The 26,705-nt window shown below is 39.0% G+C and overlaps 1 protein-coding gene across 3 annotated transcripts in view; it reads right to left on the reverse strand.

Moving 5' to 3' along the window:
* The window catches only part of LOC126336982 (ATP-binding cassette sub-family A member 7-like), a 585,480-nt gene that overhangs the window by 471,286 nt on the left and 87,489 nt on the right, over positions 1-26,705 (reverse strand). For all 3 annotated transcript variants that reach the window (XR_007565029.1, XM_050001219.1, XM_050001217.1), the window contains exons 8-10: positions 26,264-26,391; positions 10,020-10,187; positions 9,780-9,938 (exon numbers count right to left, since the gene is read on the reverse strand). Coding sequence is in view for 2 of the 3 variants with exons in the window: in XM_050001219.1 (XP_049857176.1) it covers positions 9,780-9,938; positions 10,020-10,187; positions 26,264-26,391 (455 nt within the window). In the remaining variant the exon portion in view is untranslated. The remainder of the gene's footprint in view (positions 1-9,779; positions 9,939-10,019; positions 10,188-26,263; positions 26,392-26,705) is intronic.

Below are 26,705 nucleotides of genomic sequence, written 5' to 3' on the forward strand. Positions count from 1 at the left end.
TTAAGAACCTACATGATACCAATTTTTAAGTCATTTTCTTGAAAGAAAAGCACCTGACTATATTCTACATCTTTTCATGCTCCTGAGAGCTAGGGAGAGGGGGGAGGGGAGGGGAGGGTATGAGGGGATGAGGGGGTGAAGGGATGAGGGGATGAGTGGAGGAGGGGATGAGTGGAGGAGGGGTTGAGTGGGGGAGAGGATGAGTGGAGGAGGGGATGAGTGGAGGAGGGGAGGGGTGGAAAGGAGTGGGGAGGAGTGTGGAGGGGGAGGGGAGGGGGAGGGGAGGGGGAGGGGAGGGGAGGGGAAGGGGAGGGGTAGGGGGAGGAAGGTGGTGGTAAGGGGGAGGGGGTAGGTGGTAGGGGGAGAGGAGGAGAGGAGGAGCAGAGGAGAGGAGGAGGGGAGGAGGAGGGGAGGAGGAGGGGAGGAGGAGGGGAGGAGGAGGGGAGGAGGAGGGGAGGAGGAGGGGAGGAGGGGAGGATGGGAGGAGGGGGGATGGGGGAGGAGAGGGGATGGGGGAGGGGGGAGGGGAGGGGGAGTGGCCCACTCTTGGCCCCAGGTATAGGTGCCCTTGCCTCAACTGTCTTGTGAATGTCCGTCCTTGGAAAGTAGGTGCCCATAAATTTTTAGGTTGGCTGCACTTGCACAACTATGTAGTCTCACTCCATTATCATTATTTTCAATGTGGAAGCTTTCTATACTTGCTATTTCCTTCCAAGTAGTCTCCTTTCCGACATTAGCATTGGCATCTCTAACAATGAGATTCATATCACATCCTGCTGTCTTACTTAACTCTTCAAGTATATCACAGAAACTGTCTGTCTTTTCGTCCTCCATTACCTCAGTTGGGGCATTTAGTGTAATTATCATTATATTTGTGAATCTACCTCTTAGCCTAAAAGCTATTCTGTCATCAATTGGTTGAAAATCAGTTACTGCAATTGCTATTCTTGTACTCACCACGAAACCTACGCCATTCTGGAGATTTACATCTTCCAATCCACTGTAATATAGAATGTGTTTGCATCATTCTGATTTTCCTATTCCTAGGTTTCTCATTTCTTGCAGTGCTACTGGATCCATTTCATATTTGTCAAGTCCCTCACACAGATTATTGAGAATCCCAGGTGTTGCCAAACTTCTAATGTTCCATGTTCCAAATCTTAAGTCCTGTTTGTAAGCCATTTTCGATATTTTTTTGTTTCCTGTTTCATCCGAGGCATGTTCTTGGCATTTCAAAAAAATCTTTTTTATGGGATGCGCTGTTAGCCCAGTGCTCAACCCTGAACCTGGGGGACTAGTCCAGTAATTTTTTCACAATGAATATTTTATTTTCTCACTACCCTCCAACTCTGATGGCAGCATACCCATTGAGCTTTTTCCATTTCCAATGGGGAGATACCCAATGGAGGTAACTGGCAAATCCCCACTAAATATAAGAACAACTAAAACATGCGCAGTGGTGGAATTTTGGTTAGATAGCTTAGTGGATGGAAGAAAACAACTTTTTATCGTACATTGGTTTGCAGGTGTCTGTGACAGCTTTGAATCTCATGGTGAAAAGAGGGTAGGACCACCACTATGTAGGTCCACCACAATGTAGGTCATGTAGAGTACACTCACTAGGTTCAGTGGTAAAGAATTTTTGGGCCTGTATGAAAATTTTGTTTCATATAGCCAAAAGGTTCATCCCTAGTGTAAGGGGAACTGTTTAAACTCCATGCACGGCAACTAAGGATCAATTACCATGATAATGTAGAAGAAGGTGTAGGGAAATAACTAGGGGAGGTGAGAACTAGTTTGATGGCAAATGTGTTGTGTGTGGAAAACTGGGAGTTAGATAAAGTGCGATGTTTCATACACAGCAGTGTGGTTAAAGTATAGAAATTAGATTGTGATCAGCTTATGCCCGTTGCAACAGGCACTTTTGGGACAATGGACTCGGAGTTGTCTAAAGGGTTGGCAGTAGCGAATTTGGATATTTCAGAGGAAGATTATTTGGATACAGCAAATTTGGACCCTACATTTAAGCAAGCCACCAGTACAGCTGCTTTACGGTATAAGGGAAGCACTTGAAAGGATCAGAAAAGTTAGCAATGGAGCATATGTTATCAGAGTTTGAAGATTTGTTTGATTCTCATGGACCACTGTCAAACACCCCAACAACACAACACACAAACCCAACTGGGAATAAGCCAACTGTGTATTGAAGACCATACCACAAGCCTCATCACCTCCAACCACTGATGGACAAATTTATTCATGATCTGTTAGGAGATTGTATTATTGAGGAAAGGACAAACCCCTAGGGAGGCACCAGACGGGATCAGCCCAAAGGAGAGTATGGATTGAACCATAGCTTATTGTTTTTGTTGTGATTACAGGTATCCTAATATGCTTATGATTCCAGACGCTTATCTGATACCAAATGTAATGGAAACTTTGGACAATGTGAGGCAGTGCAAATATTTTTCTACCACTGCCCTGCAGAGTGGCTATCATTAGCTACAAGTAGTGCCAGGGGATCGCCCAAAAACAGCATTTGCGGTTTCATCAGGGCATTATCAATATGCAATGATTTTGTTTTCTCTTTTGTGGGGCCACACTAATGTAGAATTCTTGAAATGATATAACCACCATTTGACTGCATACAGTAAATTATTTCACAATCTAGATTTCAGCCTTAGACTATTTTCAAGTGCCACATTGTCAAAAAACATCCAAGAGTCTCACTCAGGTCAGAAGTTTTTTGATGCTGTAGCACTTGAAAATGGCCTAAAGCCAAAATCTAGATTGTGAAGTAAATATACTCTACACAGTCAAATGGCGATAATGTTGTTGTGGTCTTCAGTCCAGAGACTGGTTTGATGCAGCTCTGCATGCTACTCTATCCTGTGCAAGCTTCTTCATCTCACAGTACCTACTGCATCCTACATCATTCTGAATCTGTTTAGTGTATTCATCTCTTGGTCTCCCTCTACGATTTTTACCCTCCGCGCTGCTCTCCAATACTAAATTGCTGAGTCCTTGATGTCTGAGAATATGTCTTACCAATCGATCCCTTCTTCTAGTCAAGTTGTCCCACCAATTTCTCCTCTCCCCAATTCTATTCAGTACCTCCTCCTCATTAGTTATGTGATCTACCCATCTAATCCTCAGCATCCTTCTGTAGCACCACATTTTGAAAGCTTCTGTTCTCTTTTTGTCTAAACTATTTATCGTCCATGTTTCACTTCCATACATGGCTACACTCCATACAAATACTTCCAGAAAAGATTTCCTGATGCTTAAATCTATACTCGATATTAGCAAATTTCTCTTCTTCAGAAACGCTTTCCTTGCCATTGCCAGTCTACATTTTACATCCTCTCTACTTCGACCATCATTAGTTATTTTGCTCCCCAAATAGCAAAACTTATTTACTACTTCAAGCGTCTCATTTCCTAATCCAATACCCTCAGCATCACCCCATTTAATTCAACAACATTCCATTATCCTCGTTTTGCTTTTGTTGATGTTCATCTTATACCCTCCTTTCATGACACTGTCCATTCCATTCAGCTGTTCTTCCAGGTCCATTGCTGTCTCTGACAGAATTACAGTGTCACTGGCAAACCTCAAAAAGTTTTAATTTCTTCTCCATGGATTTTAATTCCTACTCCAAATTTTTCTTTTGTTTCCTTTACTGCTTGCCCATTATACAGATTGAATAACATTGGGGATAGGCTACAACCCTGCCTAACACCCTTCCCAACCACTGCTCCCTTTCATGTCCCTCAACTCTTATAACTCCCATCTGGTTTCCGTACAAATTGTAAATAGCCTTTCGCTCCTTGTATTTTACCCATGCCACCTTCAGAATTTGAAAGAGAGTATTCCAGTCAACATTGACAAAAGCTTTCTCTATGTCTACAAGTGGTAGACACATAGCTTTGCCTTTCCTTAATCTATTTTCTAAGATAAGTCGCAGGGTCAGTATTGCCTCTTGTGCTCCAACATTTCTAAGGAATCCGAACTGATCTTCCCCGAGGTCGGCTTCTAATAGCTTTTCCATTCGTCTGTAAAGAATTCGCGTTAGTATTTTGGAGCCCTGACTTATTAAACTAATACTTCGGTAATTTTCACATCTGTCAACCCCTGCTTTCTTTGGGATTGGAATTATTATATTCTTCTTGAAGTCTGAGGGTATTTTGCCTGTCTCATACATCTTGCTCACCAGATGGTAGAGTTTTGTCAGTACTGGCTCTCCCAAGGCTATCAGTAGTTCTAATGTAATGTTGTCTATTCCCGGGGTCTTGTTTCAACTTAGGTCTTTCAGTGCCCTGTCAAACTCTTCAAGCAGTATCATATCTCCCATTTCATCTTCATCTATATCCTCTTCCATTTCCATAATATTGTCCTCAAGAACATTGCCCTTGTATAGAACCTCTATATACTCCTTCCACCTTTCTGCTTCCCTTCTTTGCTTAGAACTGGGTTTCCATCTGAGCTCTTGATATCCATGCAAGTTGTTCTCTTTTCTCCAAAGGTCTCTCTAATTTTCCTGTAGGCAGTATCTATCTTATCCCTAGTGACATATGACTCTACTTCCTTACATTTGTCCTCTAGCCATCCCTGCTTAGCCATTTTTCACTTCCTGTCGATCTCTTTTTTGAGACGTTTGTATTTCTTTTTGCCTGCTTCACTTACTGCATTTTTTTATTTTCTCCTTTCATCAATTAAATTCAGTATCTCTTCTGTTACCCAAGGATTTCTATTAGCCCTCGTCTTTTTACCTACTTGATCCTCTGCTGCCTTCACTATTTCATCTCTCAAAGCTAACCATTCTTCTTCTACTGTATTTCTTTTCCCCATTCTTGTCAATCATTCCCTAAAGCTCTCCCTGAAACTCTCCACAACCTCTGGTTCAGTTAGTTTACCCAGGTCCCATCTCCTTAAATCCCCATATTTTTGCAGTTTCTTTAGTTTTAATCTACAGTTCATAACCAATAGATTGTGGTCAGAGTCCACATCAGCCACTGGAAATGTCTTACAATTTAAACCCTGGTTCCTAAATCTCTGTCTCACCATTATATAATATACCTGAAACTTGTCAGTATCTCCAGGCTTCTTCCATGTATACAATCTTCTTTTATGATTCTTGAACCAAGTGTTAGCTATGATTAAGTTATGCTCTGAGCAAAATTCTACCAAGCGGCTTCCTCTTTCATTCCTTACCTCCATTCCATGATATAGTTTCGAAAATTGTTAACATCGGCGTACACAATTTGTATTAAAGAACATTCCAGACACATTTCAGCATTTCTTAGACTGAGTTTTGTGAGGACTGAAACCTACACAATGTATGGTGTATTTAGATCACATATCTTCCTCACAAAGTAATGAAGGAGAATGTCTTAAGGCTAAAAGAAGTGTTTGAGCGATTGTATCCAGTGCATGTGTAGAGAAATGTCACTTTGTGCTAGAGGAAATGCAGTACTTGGGGCACATAATTAATTGCGAGGGAATCTGAATGGACCTCAGGATAATAAAAGCCACACAGGATTTTCCAATGCCATGGATGGAAAAGTAACTGCAATCTTTTCTAGGGTTAGCAAATCACTAGCGTATATTTGAACCAAAATTTACAGAAGTTGCACAGTTGCTAACTCATGTGTTAAGAGGGGGTTAAATTTCAAAGGTCAAAACAGTGGGAAAGAGTGTTTGGTCGACTGAAGGAATTGTTAAAAACTGGACTGGTACTGATTTCCCCGAATTATGAGAAGGAATTTGTGCTCTCCCACAACACATGCTATAATGCTCTCAGGTACATACTGGGCCAATTTGTGAACAGCTCAGAACATCTGGTTGCCTATGCACCATGAAAGCTGAGTAAAGTGGAAAAAACTACTCTACAACCAAGAAGTAAATGCTGAGTGCATTATGGTATTACTTGTATGTAAGGAAATTAAGTCATAGTACATCATATGGCCTTGAAGTGGCTTTAGGGTTAAAAGACCCATCAGGTAGATTAATGCACTGATTGCTTACTCTCAGTGAATTTGATGTTCAGGCAGATGGCCTCAGTCTAAAGATTTGTATATTACAAAGAGTGGGCCAGACGACTGTGGAATGGCAGAAAACCCAGGCTCAGCTCTTTGCAATGGAAACATGATTCATTATGTACAATGGACCGTTATGGAGCCAAACCAAACTTGGACCTTGTGTTGTTGTACCAGCCATGCTGCAGGAGGAAGTAATCAGACAGGTACTTGATTATATGTTAGCTAGCCATAGGGGCCATAGAATCACAGAATGATATATAGCAATGTTGGTATCAAACATGGGGACAGGGCGTAGGATGGCACATAAAAAACAGTTAACCATGCACATAATTTGGTGGGTAAAGTCACCAATGAATTCCATCACACAGATTACCAGAACCCAGTAAACCATTTGAGATGATCCGTTTGGACATCTTGGGTCCTTCTGGGCAAATGCCGGAGGGAAATCATTGTGTTTTAACAATAATACATTATTTTTCATGTTATGTGGAGATGGAAGCTGCTCCAAGTCAACAAGCTGACACAGTACCATATTTTACATACTTCGAAAAATTTCCTCCAAAATTCAGGTGTGTTTTATACTCTCACCTGTCTTAAAAATGGCCATGTAGTCAATGCTGCGGGAAACCTATCTCTATTTGGTAACACAGGATTCGATTGTCAGCAGCAGTGCACCAATGTGACTAACATTAGTTCCAGGGATTCACAAGCTTGCTTACACTGTCTCCCTCCCTCCCTCCCTGTCATCACAAACCCAGAACACTGTCTAGCCTATGATGTGTAATTGCAGTCTACAGTGCCAGTGAACCTGAATTGGAAATGATTTGTGTTATCAGTAATAGTACAATATTTTTGTTAGTAGCTACTTTTGTAATGGAAAAAAAATAAAAGGTATTCCTATGATGTGGACTATAAATTGAAAGTCACAGCATATGCAGAAGAACATGGAAACACAGCAGCTGAGCGGCATTTCAGCCCTCCACCAATAGAAGAAACCATCACGACTGGCTGGCTACTAAAGAAGAACTGCAAAAAATGAGGAAGACTAAATGTGCAAAAAGAGGACTGAATGCAAAATGGCCAAAACCAGAAGATGATGTTTTGAAATGGATCCAAGAACACCATCAAAATTGCACTGGAATTAATACAAAAAGGATTCAAATACATGCTCATAAGCTAGCACTACAGTGGAACTTAACAGATTTTAAGGGTGGAGTTGGCCAGTGTTACAGGTTTAGGAAGCATCATGGACATAGCATGCAAACAAAACCCAAACTATCTTAGGAAATGCCGTAAGAGTACGAAGAGAAAATAAGAACACTGAATACTGAGAGAAAACCAATGTGTCATTAAGCCAAATAGCGAATACAGCTGAAACTCCTCTGATATTTAATGTGTAGAGTAAAAGAAATGTTGCCATGAAAGGTGCCAAAATTGTAAATATAAAAACAAGTTGACATGAAAAAATGCACTACAATGTTGCCCTTTCATGATGTGCTGATGGTCCTAAACTTAATCCAATGATCATTTTCAAGCACAAAACAATGCCAAAACCTTGTGAAATACCGCCAGGTGTTGATGTTCACACACATGACAAGGGCTGGATGGACAAGGCTGAAATTACGGATTAACAGAGTATGGGAGAGAAAGAAACGAGCTTTACTGAAAAGGAGTTCTCTTCTTGTGCTAGATCAGTTTAGTATTCATCTGAAAAATTCTGTGAAAGAGAAACTGAGACATGGAAATACAGAGCCTTGCTATTATTCCGGCAGAGCTTATTTCATAACTGCAACCTCTTTATGTCTCATTAAATAAACCATTTAAAGTGTGTGTGGGAGAGGAATGTAACAAATGGTTAATCTGCAATCAAACAAGTATATCAATGGATGAAACAGTCACAGCCTAGAGTGAAAGAAGATATTATTGTTAAATCTTTCATGAAGTGTGGCATGAGTAACACTCTCAATAGCAGTGAAGGCCACCTTATATATGAAGAGGACAATGATGCCAATGAAGAGGATGATTTGCAGGCATTTAACTGGTGAGTTCAGTTTTATAAACTAAGATTTTTTTTCAGTCTGGCTTTGCAATCTAACAATAAATATGGTAAAAATGTTATTTTTTTAAAAACTGCTTAAAAATTATGGTGTGTCTAATAGTCTGTAGCATCTTATCCTCCATAAGATATGGTATGACAAGTATGGGTCAACAGTTGGTTGCTAAAATTCAGAATCCCAGAGTTATTAACTAAGGACCAAGATACTAATCTCATATCAGAACTAATAAAACAATTGTGTTTTTTACTGCAAATTTTCAAGTTATGAACAGATGTTTACACATTCAAGCAAATAACAAAACAGAATGGGTGCAATGAACAACAGGAAAGATGTTGAGTCAGTATGTCAACAGTCACCATAATATCGAGGACATGCTCAGGGCAAACCAGAAGCTTTGTCGCTGTTACCGGCACTGGTCCCAGGAGAGGGGAGAAGAGTAAGAAGTATAACATGGCACAGCAGGTTGATCAAGCCACTCCCACAAACTCTGAACATATTTTGTCATATGCATTAAGATCTAAGGTTAGCGTGATATAAAGAGAAAGGGATACTGTTTTAAAATTTATTGAGGGGGTTTATTAGGTGAATTTCCATATATCTCATGTGACATACCACAGTAATGAGAATATGTGAAGTGAATGATGCATAAATGATAAGGTATTTTGTTTTTATTTATGTGTATTCTGCTGGAGAATGTACCAAGATGTAAAGCATTGGGGTGTCTACACCACTGTACGGTTACTGACTGATGTTCAGGAGATGTCGACAGGTGGAAAGAACAATCTTAATTTCTAGGTTATAATGTGTGAATGAATTTCATTCTTGTGGTATGTTCACAGTTAATTGGGAGATATCATGCAAGTTGTTTATTTGAATTGATACTGATGTCTTGTTAGTGTAATAATCTTGGGGTTTGTTTTATTTTGCAATGGGCTTCAGATAGCAAGAGATTGTGTTTGTTTATTTTGTTGTATGAATATAGAGAAAGTGAAGTATAGCTATGAGTATTTCCGGTTGTAGGTTTAGATGGAGCATTGGAAGGCATTGAACTGTGTCTGCCCCAAAGAAGCCATTCAGCGCATACCAGCACCTAGCGCTCCATCCATGGAGCTCGTGGGTTTGCCCTGGCCATGCTGTGTCAGACTTGCTCCCTATCTGTCTGCCAATAGCACTCACTCCTGGCTAATTCTCTGTGCTGGCACGGCCTACTCAGCAAAGCCACCCCAGCTGCCTGTTGTCAGCTCTGCCAACATCAGATTCCGCCACCTCAGCAGTTCTTGACTATACACATTGGCTGACTTTTCTGTATAGAATGAGCTACCAACAACAGTTGTTTATCTTCTGAGATCATTCTCTGGCTCTGGTTTGACCCATTCCCTGAGGTTACTCATACTTGACAACCTAATGCCCAGCTGGCCATCCTGCTGTCCTTGAGCGACTGTGTAATGGTCAGCAACCTGGACCACTACATCATTCTTAAACAGGAAAATGAGTTCTGAAGTGTCATAGAGAGACTGGTTCAACTCTTTATTGATTTATTATATCACAAACAGTAAATACTACAGAAAGTTATGGACTTTTACAAAACTGTCTAAGGGTGACAAGCTACTGTGTGTTTGAAACCAAAAACAAAACAAACCTCTTGTTACTATGACTATCAACAGTTTTTGAGCATACTTACAGAAAGAATGGCTTCAATTGACGCCATACAAGATGAATCGCAGGGTTACTGCTCATCTTCTGGAACATTTCATTACATTTGGGGCTAATGTCAGTATCATTTACTGAAGTTTCATATGAATACTGCAGCCCACTGAATTTTTGCTGGAGTTCGTCAATCCTGGAAAAACAACATAGAATATAGTAGCTTCCTGAATATTTCACAAAATAGTTACACAAGGAAACATTTCAAATGAGTTACCTGTCTGATGTGTCCTCGTGAAATTTTAACATTCCCAACAGGGCTTCAGTACTTCTGCCACAGAAAAAATGCTGAATCATCAGGAAAGCCGCATATTCATTAGATACATTGTGCTGCTCAAGAATTGCAGAAATTTCTCTGTATTCCTGCATAGCCTTGTTGAGATCTCTGAGAAAAGAACAGGATTGTAATTATTTGGAAAAATACCAAGACTACCACATACCCTGTGGGTCTGAGTATGAGCCACTAGCCCACAAGGGAAAAACTTGTAGTGATGCATGTGCTTTGAGCTGAAATCATACTGAAGCAAAATTCCAAAATTCATGTTCTGTATTTAAGTCATACTGAGAGCTAATATTATGTCTGCATATTACAGATAAGGGCAGGGGGGGAGGGGGGTCTAGATGCAAATCACATGCTAGCATCAGTTTGCACTAAAATCATGAGATGAAACCTGCATACCAGCAGACACTTATAAATGCCCTATGTATTATTTCAATCTCAATAACACCTCTGATTTATTGTCAATGCAAACAAAATACAACTGAAACAACAACAAAATTCATTTCTTTAAACAGATGTCTCTGGAAATATTAAGAACATCCATTAAAAAACAAAATGTTCACTGATCAAATGTAGTCATACAGCAAATCAAACAGAGACACAGATTGTTTGGATTGTCCCTGCTTTCATATGTTGTGTTAGAGCACCCGCTCCATTCTGCGTATTTTTTGCAACCCGCTGACATAATTATTTGCCTTTTGTTGGTTCCTGCTTTTACACAATGTGTGTCTGCATACAAGGTGTCTTCATCATGTCTCTTGGAATTTACAGTGGAGGACATGGTTAATCTACATTCAACCAGTGCTATTTTACTGCCCAAGTATTTGTTGTAGGTGTCAGTCAAATAAAATAATAAACTTTTTAGGTCAGCAGACACTATTCTGTGCACATAAGTAATATGATGGCATCCACCTATAAGTCTCAGGCCTATTTCCATTATATTTAACAACTGGCATCGTTTTGAGATAATATGCTAGCATGAGATAATGTGCTAGCATGAATTCAACACTTGTACCATTGTACAGGGTGGCCCACATTTTGTGGAACCACAATTCTGCAGCAAAATAGATCAATGAACAGACATTTATAGCTAAGTCAATAAAATTATTCTGGATTTGTGTCCGCATTGTCAACTATAATATTCCGCAGTTTCAGCAACTATTGCAAGATGCCTTGCTCAGGGTCTGTTGCTAAGAAATTTTAAGAATTGTATTGACTGTGATGACAGCCACAGAAGACTATGTTTACACGTTTATATTTATACCTATGCATTATGAAATACGAGAGGGGGGGGGGGGGGAGGGGGGAGTCCTGTGAGGCAATGTTGCCAACACAGCAACCATTTTGAAAGACACCATCTGGGATCCAACTCATAATTTTCAAATGGAAAGAGGAAAGTTAGACATGTCCAACAGATAAAGATTTACACAAGAAAAACAATGGTGTCTTTCTTTTGAGCAGAGCTTTATTCATTCACAAGTTATGACACGTTTTTTTCTCACAGGTGATATGAAAGCTGGTGGCATTAACCCAAGTCCAATGCACTGAGATCATCCTAATATCAAGAGAGAGGAGCACCCATATTGTCACAAAATATCTCAACCAATGCCACCCAGGCAGACCACCAATTACTCACAGTGTAATGGTGAAACTTAATGAAATTCTGTGAAATTGTCTGTGTCACAGACAAATCAACAGCTGTACAATCAAAAACAGCTATGGATGATGCCACACCAACTATTCTTCTGGCATTATTCAGTAAAAAATCCAGAGTGCAATATTCACCAATCTTACAATAAGCTGGGTAGAGCTGTATATCAATACCAGGGAGTTTGGCCACGCAAACGCAAACATTACATCATTTCACATGGATGAGCCAAATCGTTGGGTTCCATTTGTAGAATGGATGACATAAAAGCCGGACAAAAATCACTGTTTACTCTTTGATGTAGAGTTTACAGATGAAGCCAATCTCTCAGTGGGTGAAGAGGCAAACAAACAGAATCACTTATACTGCTCAGGGGTTAGTCCTCACCGTATGGATCCACTGAAGGTAGTTGGCACATCAAAAGCGATGGTTTAGTGTGGAATGCATGGCTCTGATATTGCTGGGCTCTTCTTCATTAATATACACTAACAGTGTCATATCTCCTGTTGTTAGACAAAGGTGTGTTGCCACTGCTGTTGACTGAAGACAGGAAATTTCCAAATTTCTTTCAGCACAATGGTGTTCCACATCACTACAACCTAGCTATCCAGAGGTAACCAAATATCCAGTTTTGCCAGAGATAAACAGGTCCCAGATGTCTGGCAGAGCAGCTGCCAAGTTCTCTGCATTAAAGTCCATTAGATCTATATCTATGGGGACAAGTGAAGGCAATTGTTTATGAGGTGAAGAGCAGAAATCCTGTCCACATCAGGAAATCGGTTGTTGGTGCTTGTGTTTGTATTCCAGCACAAAGTAGGTTGAAGTCCATACAAAATGGGATATTAACTCAGAAATGAATAAAGCTATACTCAAATTAAAGACATCTTTGTTTTTCTTCATTTAACTGTTTGTTTGATACCGCACATGACCCCTTTTCCATTTGAAAATTACGAGTTCTGTCCAAGTGGCACCTTCCAAAATGGCCACTATGTTGATAACATATCTTCACAGGTTTCCCTTCAATCCCACCTCATACTATTTGGGCTTAAACTTTTGTTTATTCACCTGTTTTTGTTTCAGAATAACGGTTCCGCAATTATGGGCCACACTCTTATTACAGAATTCTGTGGAAATTTCTATCCTTTCATTTTCCAGTCATAACACCCCGTGAATATCGATAAATTTTATTTCTTTTTCCAGGTTTTATTGATACACCATCTTTAGTGGATGTTCCTCCTGTTTCCCCTTTGTTAGTTACAGAAATGCTTATAGTTAACTCACTGGACTAGTGGCTCAAGTTAACAGAAGTATCAGTCACAGCAAGCATTTTAAATTAGCAACAAACACATGGCACTCCTGATTACTGTATAAAGAAAATCATTTCTTTTTTTTCCATGCTGTAACTAGAAACGAGATTAATATGTCGGCTAAGTGAATGGAAAATGGTATGACAGTACTGAAGAGTAAATGCAGCATTCAGATGAAAGTGTGCCCTTCCTTCAGTCCTCTCCATCGCCCCAAATACGCATTAACTATAAAAAATATCACAAAACTATACATGACTTATAGTAAATTATCTAAGAATAAATTGAGTTCCACATGATCAACTGTGTAAGCCATAACACTTCCTTACTTTTAGAAATCTTGAAAACATTAACTTCCATTTTTTTTTGAATTTGCAATAAAATGCCAGCAGAAACAAAAAATACATATGAACTGGAATACGTTACAAAATATTACATGATGTGAGATGTTTCACCTATAAACCCTTAAAAAACTGAAAATTTAATATTAAAAAATAGGGTTACGATTCAGCCAAGCATGTTAGCTAAGTTCATTTACAATTTCAGCTCAGTTAGTTCAGCAGTAGTGGAATTTAACAACCTGTGGACAAACACCATACCCTTTTAACTAAAAATACTCTTTCCACTGCTTCAGAATCTTAAGGTAAACAGAATAACAGCATATCAGATCATCACTGCTACCTGCATCAGTTTAAAAACCAGTAAAATATTAGATTTTTCTTATTCAACAGGTCCAATCCTATACTTTCCACAGACATTTGATTCAGCCATCATCTATTCTGGTGAGATCATACATGCACAAGATTTGTTTTTGTACATCCACAATAGATAGCAGTCTCTGCTTTAGCCAGCATTTTTCTTTCTTTAGTTTTTCTTCCATCAGATCTACAGGTAACACTGTCCAGTCCAGTTTCTATTTGCAATGTATTTCTCTTGGACAGTCATCAATGGCTTGTCTGGAATTTGTCAGGGAGTACTGTACAGTCATTCTTCATAATAAGAGTAACATAACTTCATTAACAATGCTTTGATATTTTTTTCTTGTTCTACTGTGAAATGCAATATGAAAATTTTAACCATTTAACCCTATTTACACCATACAGTTTTATACCAGAGTGCACTATATTGTTTTTACAGGTACACGCAGAATTTATTCATCAGTAACAATGACAGATTTATTATTAACTCTCCGAATTTTTACACATTGGCAGCACCCTAATCATAGAAACAACTGACATTAACACATTTGCTGCAGCTGATGTTTATTAGTGTCAACACAAGCCACTAGCCCAGTGCTGTTAACGCTTATAAGCATTTCTGCAACCAACGCGCAACTGATGTAGCCGCTTATAAGCATGCACATCCACAGGTGTAGTGTTCACTTTCATTTTGCAGCTGTGACCATGTGTTTGTACAAGCAACAAAGTCTCTGGGAACAAATTTGTGCCTACCATTTCTTTTTTCAGGCGTTTAGTTGTCTGTGAGGTAGGCTGTCCAAATGGCAGTTTATAAAAAAACAAGGGGGCTTCTAAATGCTAAAAAGGGTAGGAAGAACAAAAAAATGCACTGCTGATCAGTAAATGAACATATTATAAGGATGTGATTTCAAGTTTGGAGATCTGATGACTGTAACTGGAACCTCAAGAATACAGAAATGTGCCATAATAACGATAGCATGGAAGCAGAGCTTTCAAAGATGTTTCATGTGTGGAATCAAAAGATATAGACAATGATGGTGTTGAAGTCATTAATGGTGGAGAACCCACATCAACAGACATTAATAAATCAGATGATAAATGGCATGATGAATCACATGACAAAAATGAGAATGTTTAATAATTTGTTCCACTAGCAATACACCAATGATTTATTTAAGTTACTACTTACAGAAGACAGATTCCAGTGTATAGCTGATGAAATAAATGACAGAGCTGTGACTGTATTTCTAAGCAATAATACAAAGGATGTGTCTAGGATTTGTAGCTGGAAACATTTTGGTGTAGACAAAATATTTGTCTTCTAAGAATTTCATTACATATGGGTAACACAGAACACCACTTAATTACAAGATTACTGAAGGAAAGATCCAATGTTCCAAAAGAAAGGAATAGCAATGAGCATGAGGAGAGACAGATATATGATCATCTTATGTTTATTACATTTTACTAAAAATCCACAATCAGGACACTCAAAATCAGATTATTGATAATATGAAATATGACCCATACTAAATTACTTTAACAATAGAGTGTGTCAAGTATATCACCCTATCTTTAAATGTATCAAGGATTCTTTGGACGGGGAGATCATCCTTTGGACAATATATATCAAATAAAAGGCTTAAATATGGCACACAAAAGTACATGCTTAATTATCTAGGTGCTTTTATAACTAAGTGTGTTGTGTACATGGGGACACCTGATGATATGGGTGGAAAATCTCATGGTGAGAAAGCAGTTTCACACTTGCTGGAGGAAGCTTCATACTGGCCATCATATTGTGAATTTCATTGTGTGAATTGTGTTTTATTCATCTCATGATGTACATTTGCAATCCATTTGGTTTGCATACAGGAGACATGTCAAAATTTATAAAACAATTACAACAATTTTTACATTAATAAATAAAGGCACTATAATGATAATGACATTATAAGGATAACACATTGTACCCAGCTTAAATTTCCAGTTTGTCCCACATGAATTCATCCACTGAATAATAACAATTCAGTGGATGAATTCATGCAGGACAAACATGGGCAATTAATACAATAGCTTTGTGTTAGCTAAAATCTTACTGAATCTGAAAATGTACTGCACTGGGACACCAAGGCTAAACAGAAGGAACACTCCTAATGAAGTAGCAGCCACAAAACTAAGTAAAGGAAATACAATTTCTCGCTACTTACACAGCGTGATGATCAGAAAACAGAAGGCCAAACAAAATGTTAATTACCTTTCCACAGAATTTTAGAACACATTGGTACAAATTATGAATTCACACCAGCAAACTGTCTCACAACTGCTGCCAATTGTCAAATACAATGTACATATGTCTGGGACTGATAAGCAAGAGCAGCTGCTGTCAAATTACGTATGTGAATAGGAGACCATCCACTAGCCTAAAAAGCTATTCTTCCATTAACTCACATGATACTTTTCAATCTGCATTATCTTTATAACAAATACTTGAGAAGTAAAATGACACTGTATGATTATAGAATAAAAATTATAAATGGAAATTAGAAGAGATGCGAGAAGCAGACATAATGAAACACAAATTGTGCAAACACATGAACCAGCTGAAGGGAAACAGCAAATCATTAGGAAGATATGTAAAAAGTGCACCGGACAGAGCAAGTATACTGACATGCCTGAGTGAAGAGACTGCTCAAATCATCCCGGATTCTGTTTGAACTGCTGTACGATAACATTTGAGTAGTGAGCATTTTGTTCTGTAATGGAGATTGTGGATATTTCTAGAGAGAGCTTTTTTTTTTTTCATACGAATAATGTTTTTAACCAGAATGAATTTTTCACTCTGTAGTGGAATGTGTGCTGATATAAAACTTCCTGGCAGACTTTTTACATTTCATTTCATGGTTGGTATAGCAATCAGTGTGTGTGATGAGAAGAAACAAGCAGTCTTGGTAGCAGTGTTAAAATTTTTATTACTTCCTAATAATACATACCACCTGTATTTCGGCATCTTTGGATTGCTTGATAATTGGTAATGACAGGTACATCAAGTACCCCACATAAAAATACCCCAGCAGGTAAATGTTCATTGCCAAAGCTTTAAAAACACTGTGTGGTGGGCTTATTGCGGCATATGGTGCAGTCCAATGCAAACCAAATGGGATCAGGCCTACAGTAAGTCTTTACATTAGTAACATGGCAGAGGTGTAGTGCATATTCTGGCTACACATATCCATACTCATGTGTGAAACATGTCACCCAAGTGCATCTCAAGACCTGGCCTCACAATGGTACTTCCAATAGTACCTCATCTCCAGCCTTCCAAACGTCACAGAAGTTCATCAGCAAAAATAGCAGGACTAGCACTCCTGGCAGAAAGGATACTGCCACAGCCTGGGAGGTGTATCCAGAATAAAGTTTTCACTCTGTAGTGTAGTGTGTGCTGGTATAAAATTTCCTGGCAGATCAAAACTAAGTGACTGAACAGGACTCAAACTTGGATCCTTTGCTAGTCCCACAAGATTCACATGAGAACTTCTGTGAAGTTTGGAACATAAAAGATGAGGTAATAACGGAAGTAAAGCAGAAAGGAAGGGTCATGGCTCATGCTTGGGTAGCCCAGATGGTAGAACACTTCCCTATGAAATACAATGGGGCAAGATGATTCAGAATCGGGTTACCTTCCATTAGGAACATGGGTACACTAAGCGACGGTGATATGATTTTATAAATTATAGAGTGTAGCAATCAGAAGTCCTTTTTTTCTGCCTTATTATTTCCTCACACTCATCAATATCATCTGATTAGACTTCATGCAAAGTGCTGCAGTTACTGCTGGAAGTTAAGAGCAAAATCCAATTCTCAAAATAAATACAATGATTCTCAAAGACAATGTGTCATACATAATACTCTCATTTATAATGAACACATATAACAAAGTTAGTTCATTTTCCAGTAAATCAAAAACACACTGATGCAGACTATGCCCAAGAAACAGACTGTCTTAGTTAACAAACTCGAACTGACTATTCAGTTCTATTTTCTCTCGTCTCCATGACATCACTGGCATTCTCACATCCACTCTTCCTCCACAGCTCACTTCATATCTCCAAGCGATGACACAAAGACATGGCATAAACTGCCCAACCACAAGGTCCTTGACCATTACATTCACATAATTAAAACATACATCCAAAAGCAGGTGACAGCAATTCATCACCTAAATAACCTATTAACAGAGGCATTCATCATTCATCAGTTCAGTAAATGTTTGTGCACCGCATCACTTCATCAAAGTGATATGTTACATTACAGAATCTCAAGTACAGGACAAAAAGTGGAACATTCGGCTTGAGTAAGATTTCAGACTTTAGACTGAAGTGTTTACAAATGTCTGCCATGCAGGCTACTGGCTCAAACTTAAACATGCAGTAACATGTAAACTGAGAAGCAAATGTTGGGACTCAAACAAGATCTTCAGACCAAATTTTTATCAGTTTTAATTTGTGAACCTCATATAAAGCAAACATCATGTATTTCATTGTAGCAAATTTATGCCAGGAGTTATCTGGATAGATTTTGCTGTGTTAATGACATAAACAGTACTACCAACGCTATATGGTGAGCAGCAGTTTTCCTTCTCATAATATTGTTACATTCCATCCTGGATTTTCCATTGTTTGATTTAAATAAAACTTCTGTTGGAAATTTATCTATATATTCTAAAAGTGACTGCACAGTGAATTGTGAATATCTGTATTCAATACACTTGGTAACGAGGGAGCTATGACTGACCTTAAGACTGAGTACCCACTCTGATCTCGGTTATTTTGTTCTCATGATCCCTACATAAAATGAAAATGGATGCAGTAGAACTGGTACACAGTCTAGCTTGAATAATAGTCCTTAAATTTGGCAAGAACATTGCTGACTCCCACCCAAGGATATTGCCTAGTATGCATCACCCATTCCTTTGCTATCTGTTATAAGGTCTACTTAATGACCCCAAATGCTGTTGAATAGTTTAGATTAGATGGTGTTAGGACCTCATACAAGTTCCCTTTAACAAATGCATTGTACAAACTCCCAATAAATCTAAGTTTTACACTGACCTTCCCAACTACTGATTCCACAAATTTGTTCCACTCCACATCTACTTCTAATGTTACCCTTTGGTGTTTAAACATTTAAACAATGAGACTGGCTCCAAGAGTTTACCAATAACATACTATATGTTTACCTCTCCTCTGTAGAGGCAGAATTTCCCTTTAACCACATTTAAAGACTGCTATCAATCTGAATATCACATGGATTACTGTCTACATCATTCTACATTTCCTTATAATCTTCTACACTTTACCATAGACAACAGCACAGTTAGTGAAAGATCTGAGAGTGCAGTTGACTATCTGAGAAATCATTTAAGCATGCTGAAAACATTTCGACACCCATGCCTGTGCTCCAATGGGCACTGTTTCAGTCAGCACAAGGTAGGTGCACAGACAGATGTACGTGTGTGTGTGTGTGTGTGTGTGTGTGTGTGTGTGTGTGTGTTTTGTTAAAATGAAAATTAAGCTAGACTAACCAAAATCTCCGTATTTCAACAATTTTGGAAGTACTGTCTTGAATATGATTGTCTGTTGTTGTTGTTGTTGTTGTTGTTGTTGTGGTCTTCAGTCCTGAGACTGGTTTGATGCAGCTCTCCATGCTACTCTTTCCTGTGCAAGCTTCTTCATCGCCCAGTACGTACTACAACCTACATCCTTATGAATCTGCTTATTGTATTCATCTCTTGGTCTCCTTCTACGATTTTTACCCTCCACGCTGCCCTCCAATACTAAATTGGTGATCCCTTGATGCCTCAGAATATGTCCTACCAACCGATCCCTTCTTCTAGTCAAGTTGTGCCACAAACTCCTCTTTTCCCCAATTCTATTCAATACCTCCTAATTAGTCATGTGATCTACCCAGCTAATCTTCAGCATTCTTCTGTAGCACCACATTTCGAAAGCTTCTATTCTCTTCTTGTCCAAACTATGTATTGTCCATGTTTCACTTCCATACATGGCTACACTCCACACAAACACTTTCAGAAAAGACTTCCTGACACTTGACTCTATACTCGATGTTAACAAATTTCTCTTCTTCAGAAGCGCTTGCCTTGCATTGCATGTTTACATTTTATATCCTCTCTATTTCGACCATCATCAGTTATTTTGCTCCCCAAATAGCAAAACTCCTTCACTACTGTAAGCGTCTCATTTCGTGATCTAATCCCCTCAGCACCACCCGATTTAATCTGACTACAATCCATTATCCTCGTTTCGCTTTTGGTGATGTTCATCTTATATCCTCCTTTCAAGACACTGTCCATGCTGTTCAACTGCTCTTTCAAGTCCTTTGCTGTCTCTGACAGAATTACAATGTCATCGGCGAACCTTAAACTTTTTATTTCTTCTCCATGGATTCTAATACCTACTCCAATTTTTTTTTCTTTTGTTTCCTTTACTGCTTGCTCAATATACAGATTGGATAACATCGGGGAGAGACTACAACCCTGTCTCACTCCCTTCCCAACCACTGCTTCCCTTTCATGTCCTCAACTCTTATAACTGCCATCTTGTTTCTGTACAAATTGTAAATAGCCTTTCACTCCCTGTATTTTACCCCAGCCACCTTCAGAATTTGAAAGAGAGTATTCCAGTCAACATTGTCAAAAGCTTTCTCTAAGTCTAGAAATGCTAGAAACGTAGGTTTACCTTTTCTTGATCTAGCTTCTAAGATAAGCCGTAGGGTCAGTATTGCATCACGTGTTCCAACATTTCTACGGAATCCAAACTGATGATTTATACCACCTAAGTCACAGTAAATATTCTCACCACAAATATCATTTAATTTTGAAGCATTACTTAAGACTTTTTAAGTTTGTAAAATTGGTGGGTATTGTTTATTAGCCATATAATAATGCATTTGTATTTACAGATTTTATAAACATATGAAGACATACAAAACTAATACAGCTGTACAACAGGACATGCACAACAGACAAATTAACATAAATATAATACTTCATTTCTGTTAATAACCGCAATATGCACATTAGATAAACACAGAATTTTAAAAAAGCATAAGGCCTAATTAAGAAGAGTGTAATTATAAATGGTAAAAGCATTACACTTCCTTGAAATTTCAAATTTAAAAATACAAAAATAGGCTGCAATCAGCTGCCTACCCTGTATCACATTCGAACAGAGACAGTCACTTGCTCCTAATAATACAATTGAAACACAAAAGGATTTAAGTTTTACAAGCTTTCGGATCCAGTGTGTCCTTCATCTGGCAGAAGAGTTGAAGGGGAAGGAAGAAGGGTGAAGGAAAAGGACTGGAGAGGTTTAGGGAAAGGGCTACAGTTCAGAAAAGTCACCCAGACCTGCAAGTCAGGGGAGATTTACCGGACGGGATGAGAAAAAGTTCAATCCTTGTGTGTGTGTGTGTGTGTGTGTGTGTGTGTGTGTGTGTGTGTGACTGACATAATTGGATACATAAAAAAAATCTACTCACCAAGTGGTGACAGAAGAGCACGCATATAAAAAAATGTTTTATATATGCAAGTTTTCATAGCTAGTGGTTCCTCCATCTGTCAAATGGGTTGTAGTAGAAGAAAGAGGAGTGATGGAAAAGGACTGGAGAGGTTTAGTAAAAAGGGGTAGAGTTTGGAAAAGTCACCTAGAACTCTGCGGCAGTGAAACCTTACTAGGTGGGATGAGAAGGAAAGGATGAATGTTGAGGATTGCACTGAACAAGATTTAAAAATCTGAGAGCTTAAAAGTAGCAGACAGGATTCTATGCAAGACAGAGATTCCTGCTAAAGCAATGAGCATGAGTTAATAAGAGTGAAAAGCTAAGTGCATTATATGAAATAAAGGTGGGCGGAAAAGGCAAAAAACAGACAGTTCAGAAAATGAAAGATGTAGAAAACTAAAATGCAGTGGAGAAAGGAGTAGTTACTGTAAAGAAATGCTGAGATTGAAGAAATTAATGTAAATTACAGCCAGGTGGGTGGCAGGGTTGGATTTACTTTGGGGAAGAGAGCAAACAACGAGGTCATTGGTCTCATTGGATTAGGGAAGGATGGAGAAGGAAGTTGGTCGTGCCCTGTCAAAGGAACCATCTCAGCATTTGCCTGAAACAATTTAGGGGAATCACAGAAAACCTAAATCAGAATGGCTGGATGTGGGATTGAACCATCATCCTCCCAAATGCGAGTCCAGTGTGCTAACCACTGTGCCACCTCACTCGGTGGATGGCAGGAACCAAGGACGTGTAGCACTAATTCCCATTTGTGAAGCTCTGAGAAACCGGTGTCTGAAGGAAGAATCCAGCTGGCACATGTGGTCAAACAGGCACAAAGATCACAACTGCCAAGTTTAGAGCATGCTCTGCAATAATATATTGGTTGCTGCCAGTATACACCCTCTGTCTATGCCCATTCATCCTGACTGATAACTTGTAGTGGTCATGCTAACGCAAAATGTTGAACCATGTTTATGTAAGAGCTGGTATATGATGTGTTGCATCACAGGTGGCTCTCTCTTTCAGAGTGCATGTTTTGTCAGTTATAGGGCTGATATAAGTGGTGGTAGGAGGGTGCAGGAGGGTGCATAGGGCAAGTCTTGCAGCAGGGACGATCACAGGGGTAGGTGCAATAGGATACAGATTGCTGCAGGAGGAGCATAGGGCCTAAAAAGGATATTGCAGAGATTGGGAGGGTGACGAAAGGCTAGTCTAGGTCTGGTTGGCAAATCCTCAGACACAGTGGATCACATTTCAGGGCACTCTTTTAAAGAGACAGGGCCATGTCGAAGTGGCTGATCAATACATTCAACATCAGGATAATACCGAGTGACAAGTAGTGAGCTCCAATGTTGTTTTTCAGATGAATCAGCAGTACCAGGATTGGGTGCTGTGGCCCAGGAAACCTGCTTTTGAACTAGGCTGTGGAGTTGATTACATCCAGTGAAGGTCGAGATGAGAATGGTGACGTACTGCTGTAAAGAGTCTGCATCTGAACAAATATGTTTGCCTAAAATGACAAGGCTGTATGGGAGGCAACGTTTGACATGGAAAGGATGAAAACTTCAAGTAAAATTTGAAATTTTACCAGCAAATCAACTGTTTAAAAAAATTTCGGGCTTGCAGCCAGTCATCGTAAACTTTATTGCACGATATTTTGGCTGGACAACTGCCAGCCATCTTCAGGGGAGCTAAATGAGTTACTGCGAAAAAAACTTGTCTCCATTGATGCCACCTCCCTCCATACCAACATCCCCCAACATACATGGTCTGTCTGCTGCTGAACATTTCCTCAGTCAGTGCCCATCTGACTGTAATCAGTTTTATACTTACCAACAACTATTTGACCTTTTAGGGACAGATATACAGAGAGATCAGGGATACAGCCATGGGAACCAGGATGGCAGCCTTTCATGGGTTACTTGGAAGGGGCTTTCCTGGACCCATAAGCCTTCTGCCCCTGGTTTGGTTTAGATAAATTGATGACATCTTTGCCATATGGGCTTATGGTGAGGCTGACCGGTTAAAATTCCTGGAATCTCCAAATACCTTCTCCCAATTAAATTTCACTTGTTTCTATTCCAAAACCCATGCCACTTTCCTTGATGTTGATCCCATCCTCACCAAAGGCCAGCTGTCCACACTAAACCTGCTAACAAACTACAGTACTTTTGTTTTGACAGTTTCCATCCTGTTCAAAATGATTTCGGGCTTGCAACTGGTCTTCGTATACTTCATTGGATGATATTTCAGCTGGACAACTGCCAGCCATCTTCAGGTGAGCTGAACGAGGACTGTCGAAGACGTTCTTCGCTCTGTCTTATATAGTGCGCTGATGGTACTGCCACGCATGCGTTTCAGTCGCAGAGAGACAAGGACCACTCCGCCCAGTGACAGCACCCTCTCTGGTGGAACTGCAAGACTCAACTGTCATTGGTATTGTCGCTGGCCACAGCTATCAAAGTCTTCTCGCTTCTTCGTCTCGAGCAAATTTTGGAGATGACGGGATTCCACGCATTATTCAATTGGTAACACTGTCACGGTTCATTACATTTCCCATGATGAGTATTTCAATGGATTCTTTGATAATGGAGTCCCAAAAAGTTGTTGCTATGGCCAAAATCGAAGTTTTGTCATACTCCATTCAATGTCCATTTACATTTTCTTTACTGTGTTTTAATTTTCCACATCTTCCATTTTCTGACCTGTCTATTTTTTGCTGCCCCCCTTCCACCTCTATTACATACAATGCACTTAGATGTTCACTCTTATTAACTTGTGCACATTGTTTTAGCAGTAATTTCTGTCTTGCAATTATTCTGTCTTCTACCTTTAAGCTCTCAGGTTTTCAAATCTCTTCCGGTGCAGTCCCCAACAATCAATCCTTCCTTCCCATCCCATCCGGTAGTCTCCGCTGACCCATAGTTCTGGATGAATTTTCTGAACACCAGCCATTTTTCTAAATCTCTCCAGTCATTTTCCTTTGCCCATCTTCCTTCCCCCTCAAGTCTTCTACCAGAAAAAGGAGCCACTGGCTCCGAAAGCTTGCACATTATGTAAAATCTTTTTTATGTGTGTTTCCCTGTCGCTGCTTGGTGAGCAGATTTTTTTCCTATCCAATTAGATAATATTGTAATAAAAACTGGTCATTAGTTCCTAATACACACTTGCTCCTCTTAGCGTACACTGTCAAACGCAAAGACAATTACCTTGATTTGAAAGCCTGTTGCCTGCAAGATCTGCAGACCCAATTACTGTTGTGCAAGAACAGTGACTTAATTGGTTTCAAACAAGCAGTTGCAGAAAAGGACTAGTAAAGATTAAGGTCAGGAGTTTTGTGGGAATAAAGAATATGCTCCACTAGTAAAATAATGTATCACTCTCTTATTGCTTTCTCTTGCTGTTAGCCTTCCAGATCATCCCTAAGTTCTGCTTTATTTTTCACATATTTCCCCAAGTAGTCCTCTAACAAGCCCCTAGACTCACCTACTTGTTACACACCAGCACAATTACCCTAACCACCTCCTGTCCCATTCCTCCTCCTTGCCACTCCTACCATTTTCCCCACCACTCACTGCAAGTGCTTGCTTTGATATGTGTGTGTTTATTAGATCCAAAGGAAGACAAATTGTTATCTTTGCTATATGCTTGCACTCTTCTCAGTATCTCTTCTGTTTGGTGAATAGTGACCAATCCTCATATAATATTACATTACACTTTGGATTTCTCATCACTGTTGTCGTTAACGTATCTTTGAACATAATAGACTGGACAAGAAACCAGAACAGTGATCAAAAAGTCATGTGTTTATTAAACTTTGGGATTGGCCTCTGATCGCTGGATACATAGCGTCCACCTCTACTGAAGGGTGGCACTTACGAGCAGCACTCTCTCTCCCTCCCACCCTCCCACCCACCCCCACCCCCCTCCAGTTAAAAAATTGTAATGTCAATCAACAAAATATCTCTAAAGCTGAAATACATAATATTCAATGTTTTTTTGAATACAAATATATTTCAGTAAAGACTGGCAGAATTTCACATTTTCTTTGTCATCATTAAGTTCACATTTTCAGCCATGTGTCACCAAATCTCTCCTTCAGTGAGAGTAAAAGTCTAGTAATAAATATATTACACTTCTATGGTAAGGAGACAGAGACCCACTACACATACATTTTGTTGTAACTGAGGTTCTCACAGATTATAACACATGACAATGAACTCACAACAATTATTTATTCAGATACCTACCCATAATCATCACTGGCACAATTTGTTTTCCACTTTTTCCTGTTATGCTGAAAATATTTGTTATCAGTCATACACTTTTGTCTCTAAAAGTATTTCTTCTGCAAACTGTATTTAGTACCATCTTAAAAATATAGAATATTTTCAGCCCTGTTCAGCAAACAATCATAAGCTGTGGCTGCTTCTGTTTGCTCTTATAGATCATAAAATAACACTCAATAAAACAACAGCTGTGCATATTCCCACCCGCATCCGGTTAAATGTAAATTCCAGTTTGAATTTGATCCAGCTTTAGACTGATGAAGCACCGAACTCATGATTCTTTGGATGCAATGGACACCTAACATCTGGATGGAAAATTGTACAAAAATCTTGCCTGTCATATATAGATGACAAATGATTTGCTCTTGCACTGAGTCACAGCAATACCATACTTCTTAAATGTGACTGCGCTATCAAACAACTTGTGTGGGGGGTGTGGACAGAAAGATTTAACAAGAAGTTCAATTGTTGTAACTACTAGAACACATATATTGATACACAGATATTTCTAGGTAGTACTTACATGGCCTGAAAAGAAAAACAGTCTCCTCTCTTCAATTACCTTTTCTAAAACAAAACTTCTTTAGATTCTACATGAATGAACAAAAAATTGGTAGTTATGAATTTCTCTAACACTCAATCAAATTCGAACAATTAAAGCATAACTTACTTAGAAGATTGTTGAAATGAATCTAATTCTGATAAATCTCTTGAAATATTTTGTATTAGACTGTTGAACTGTTTCCAATCACCCCAACTGAGATTTCTTCCTAAATTTTCTTCAATGACGTTAATGGCCTAAAAGTAGATACCACACATTAGACAAATGATTAGACATATTTATATTTATACTCATATACTGCAAGGGATGGCTGCTCTTTAAAATGATCAAGTGCGTGAAACATTATTTAATAGTGGGAGTCCAAATAAGCATTCAACAATACTGGCAATAAATGCTCTTAATATAATAAGATAAATGAGGTTACACAATCAAACAAAATGAAGAAGAGTACAAAAAGCACTATTGGAAACTGTTGTTTGAATGAGTTCCTGCAAAAGCCTCTAGAATGACTTTATTCAAGATCATGTTGACTGTCTCCTGATGATAAAAA

The sequence above is a fragment of the Schistocerca gregaria genome, chromosome 2 (genome assembly GCF_023897955.1).
Source record: "Schistocerca gregaria isolate iqSchGreg1 chromosome 2, iqSchGreg1.2, whole genome shotgun sequence".
Taxonomy (NCBI): domain Eukaryota; kingdom Metazoa; phylum Arthropoda; class Insecta; order Orthoptera; family Acrididae; genus Schistocerca; species Schistocerca gregaria.